The following is a 3,472-nucleotide window of genomic DNA, read 5'->3' as shown; positions in this document are numbered from 1 at the left end:
GAGGTTCCCGCCTGTGGAGCAAGGGGAAGGGTGGGTGAAGCCGGAGAGGAGTAGGGAGCGCCAGGACTGGTCCACAGCCACCCAAGCAAGGAGAGGGAAGAGGTGCTCCCACTCACCTCCTCCAGAACCGAAGCCCCCAGCCCCACCACCAGCACCTCCCATGTGTGAGCCCCCACCAAAGTGCTGGGGAAACTGAGGCAGGACTTTCTTGCGCTTCCTCTCCACTTCTTCCTTATCTGCGGGGGGAGAGAGGGGCAGCGGCATGAGAGGCAGCTCCAGCGGTGGGGGGCATGCTGGCCTGCCTGGGGGGTGCTCACCTTCCACCACAGGGTAGTAGGTGAACTGTTTGGAGTCACTCACGTCCCCTCCCCGCTTCCGCTTCAGCTGCAGGAAGACGGTGACTGGACGGTCGATCTTGGGCTTGTGGTAGGGGGGTGTGCGGAAGACAATGGCATACTGTGGGCAGAACAGACAGACATGGGGTCCTGTTCCTCCCTGGAGCTAGGGATGGGGCTCCCCCACCCCACAGGGCACAGGGATGTTCTGCCCTGGGGAACGGCAGGACATCCCCCCACCTTCCCTGTACCTGCTTGTGCACGTCAGTGGGGGAGAAGTCTCCAAAAGCCTGCCAGCCGTTCTCATCATCTTCATAGAAACGCACCTCAATGTCATCTGGGGAGAGAAGAAGTGCTGGCACCACTCATCTCCCCACCCTGGAAAGGCTCTGGGAACATGGACCCCTGGCCGCTAAAGGGCTCTGGATCTCTCCTTGCCACGGCCCCTTTGGAAGGTTTCAGCTTGGGGGAATGGCTTTTACCTTTCTGAACTTTATCACAGAGCAGGTAGACCTCGTCCCCACCCCGCACGGAGCCTGCCGTCTTATCCATCCGTGAGATCTTCAGGTTGGAAGCTCCTGGGGACTCTGCAGTGCAAGAGGAGGCATTGGGAGCCGCTGTGGCAGGCAGAGCATCCCTCATTACCCTGTCCTGCCCTGTCCACTCCCCAGCCTGGCCCCATGCTCACTGCTGTCGTGAATGGGGTCTGAGATGACAGGCTGGAGAGCCAGTGTGAAATTCCCGCTGCTATCACGGAGGTAGGCAGTGAAGCGCAACCGCACGATGCTCAGGTCCATCACCTTCTTCAGCTCCTTTGCCTCCAGCTCAATCTCACGCAGCTCTGCTTCTGCCGGGGCAGGAGAAGATGCCCTCAGGCTAAGCAAGGGGATGGGGCTCCATGTCCCCCCCAGCCCCATGCTAAGCCCAGCTGTCACTCCCAGGCGCTGAGTCCCACTGACTGCCCTTACCCGTCAGCATATGGCTCCTGTTGCGCATCTTCTGCTGCTTCAGCTTTTCCTTCATGATCTCCATCATATTCTTCTTGGTGACATGGAGCACTCCCAGGTTGCTGAACCTGGAGAAGAAGACGGATCTCGCTGGGATCTGTGAGTACCAGGGCTGGCGCACACAGGCTCCCACAGCCAGAAAGGAGCTGAGCAAAACACAGAGTACTGCTGCTTGGGCAGCAGGGGATCAGTGTGTGCAGGGCGTAAGAGAAGCAACCACAGAGCAGAGGAAAGGGACCCAGGAAAGAGGTGTCTGGGGAACTCCGGGTTCCCACAGGTGGCAAGTCCAAAGAGGAGGACCAGGAAGACTGGAGGCCAAAGGGATGCAAACAGGATGAGGCTGTCAGCAGCCAGGGCTAGATTTGTAAGAGCAACTGCAGCAGCTGCTGAATAACCCCACGATGCAGACTGGCTACAGCAAAGCTGGGGAGCTGCAACCCCGAGGACAGAACCCCACAGCAAGCTGCACATGCTGGACCCAGGCCTCTGCAAAATGTCCAGGGAAGAGAGTTGTACTGATGACCTTGGCTAAACCCACTCCTGTCCCCATCCAGCAAACCCAGCTCTATGCACTAAACCCCTTCTGCTTCCCAGCAGCAAACTGTGACCAGCCTCCAAACCAACCCTCATAGGCAAGAGGCTACCCAGGTCTCCCTCAGACGTACTGAGCTGTCATGTCCTTGGGTCCCACAATTGCGATGCAGTTGCCAGCCTCATTGCACTGCTTGCCCACCAGGCTGTGGGCATGCACACGGGGAGGGTCGCTGTGCGTCACCAGGTCCACCTCGATCCGGGCCATCCCTATGTAGTTGCATATCTGCAGGGAGAAAGGAGATGGGAACCAGGTACAAAACCCCAGCAGCCTGCAGGACTCTCTGCAAACCCCCCTCTGCTACTCATCACGAAGGCCACCACTCCTCCTGCTGCAGCCCTTTCATCCCTCCAGTGCCATGAGACACACAAGAGCTTTATATACATATCCTGTCCTTCCTTCAAGGCACCCTCCCGGTACTTGTGCACACCAAATGAAGATTCTGCCCTGTCCCCTCCCCAGGGCAGTGCTCACCTTGACAGTGGGATAGGTCTTGCGCCCCTTCTCGCTGGATGCTCCTGGCAGCCCCCCATGGGAAGGGCCCTCGCAGCCATACCGAAAACGGAACCCCCGCTGTAAAGGCAAAGAGGAGGTCAGCCAAAGGTGGCCCACAAGAGCAGAGGGTGACAGCTACACCTGCCCTTGCTTGGGTGACATCCTCACCTGCTTTGGCTGCTCAATGATGACAAGGTAAGGACCTTCCGCTGGAGAACAGAGAAAAGAGGCACCAGTGAAAAATACATGATAATCCAAGTGCATGCTTCCAGTAAGGATACTGGAGGTATGGAGGATAGTGTGGAGGGTTAGGTGACCCATCTTTCCCATGGGGGTCCTCAGAGCCCCCAGCCCCTGTGCTGTCATAGCCCAGCCAGGAGCATCAGGCAGAGCATCAGGAAGAGGAGGGAAGGACCAGAGGATGCTCTGGCACTTGAGGAGCACCTGAGGACCCATCACGGCCCAACCTGAAGTCCCTGTTAGACTGAGCAGCAGGGCCAGACTGAACAGACCCCATCCTGGTGGCACACGGCAGGGATTCCCAGCCAGCCCACAGTGGGACCAGCAGGGACACAGCCTGTGGTGCTGCTGGGAACTACGAGGTGTGAGTCAGCCTGCTGGAAAACCCCGCTGCAGCTGGGGACCCCTAGGAGGGCACAGCCAGAGGGGCCCTTACCTGTCTCCATCACAGGCTCCTTCTGCTCCATCAAGTGGGAGCCGAAATTGAAGTCATCACAGTCAATCCCATCCAGGCACTGGGTGGCAGGAGAGAAGATGGGTGAGATGAGTGTGTTGGGGCTAGAAATCCCAACCGCCCTGGGGGGCAGGCACAGACCCCCATCTCCCACCCTGGAGGGGGGCCAGTCTGGCACAGACTCCCACTGCCCACCTTGGGGAGATGGGAGGGCAGGCACAGATCCCCTGTCCCTCCCGGAGAAGAGGGGTGGGCAGATGCCAACCCCTCATTGCCCACCCCTGGAGGCACCAGCAGACCTCCTTTGTGCACCCTGGGGGCAGATACAGACCCCGCGCCTCCCACCCCA

General features: G+C 59.2%; 1 protein-coding gene across 1 annotated transcript in view; it reads right to left on the bottom strand.

Annotated features, from left to right (window-relative positions):
* Positions 1–3,184, bottom strand: part of LOC104412934 (nuclear factor NF-kappa-B p100 subunit-like) — a gene marked incomplete at its 5' end in the record, with an annotated part of 6,404 nt that extends 3,220 nt beyond the window's left edge. Inside the window, 10 exon segments of the mRNA XM_010023784.1 lie at positions 61–236; positions 318–456; positions 587–672; positions 818–922; positions 1,024–1,182; positions 1,304–1,410; positions 2,008–2,159; positions 2,409–2,507; positions 2,598–2,638; positions 3,106–3,184. Coding sequence (XP_010022086.1) covers positions 61–236; positions 318–456; positions 587–672; positions 818–922; positions 1,024–1,182; positions 1,304–1,410; positions 2,008–2,159; positions 2,409–2,507; positions 2,598–2,638; positions 3,106–3,184 — 1,143 coding nt within the window.
* Positions 3,185–3,472: the final 288 nt, after the last annotated feature.

Source organism: Nestor notabilis, unplaced genomic scaffold (genome assembly GCF_000696875.1).
Source record: "Nestor notabilis isolate BGI_N333 unplaced genomic scaffold, ASM69687v1 scaffold21110, whole genome shotgun sequence".
Lineage (NCBI taxonomy): Eukaryota > Metazoa > Chordata > Aves > Psittaciformes > Psittacidae > Nestor > Nestor notabilis.
This window is presented reverse-complemented; position numbering and strand designations above follow the sequence as displayed.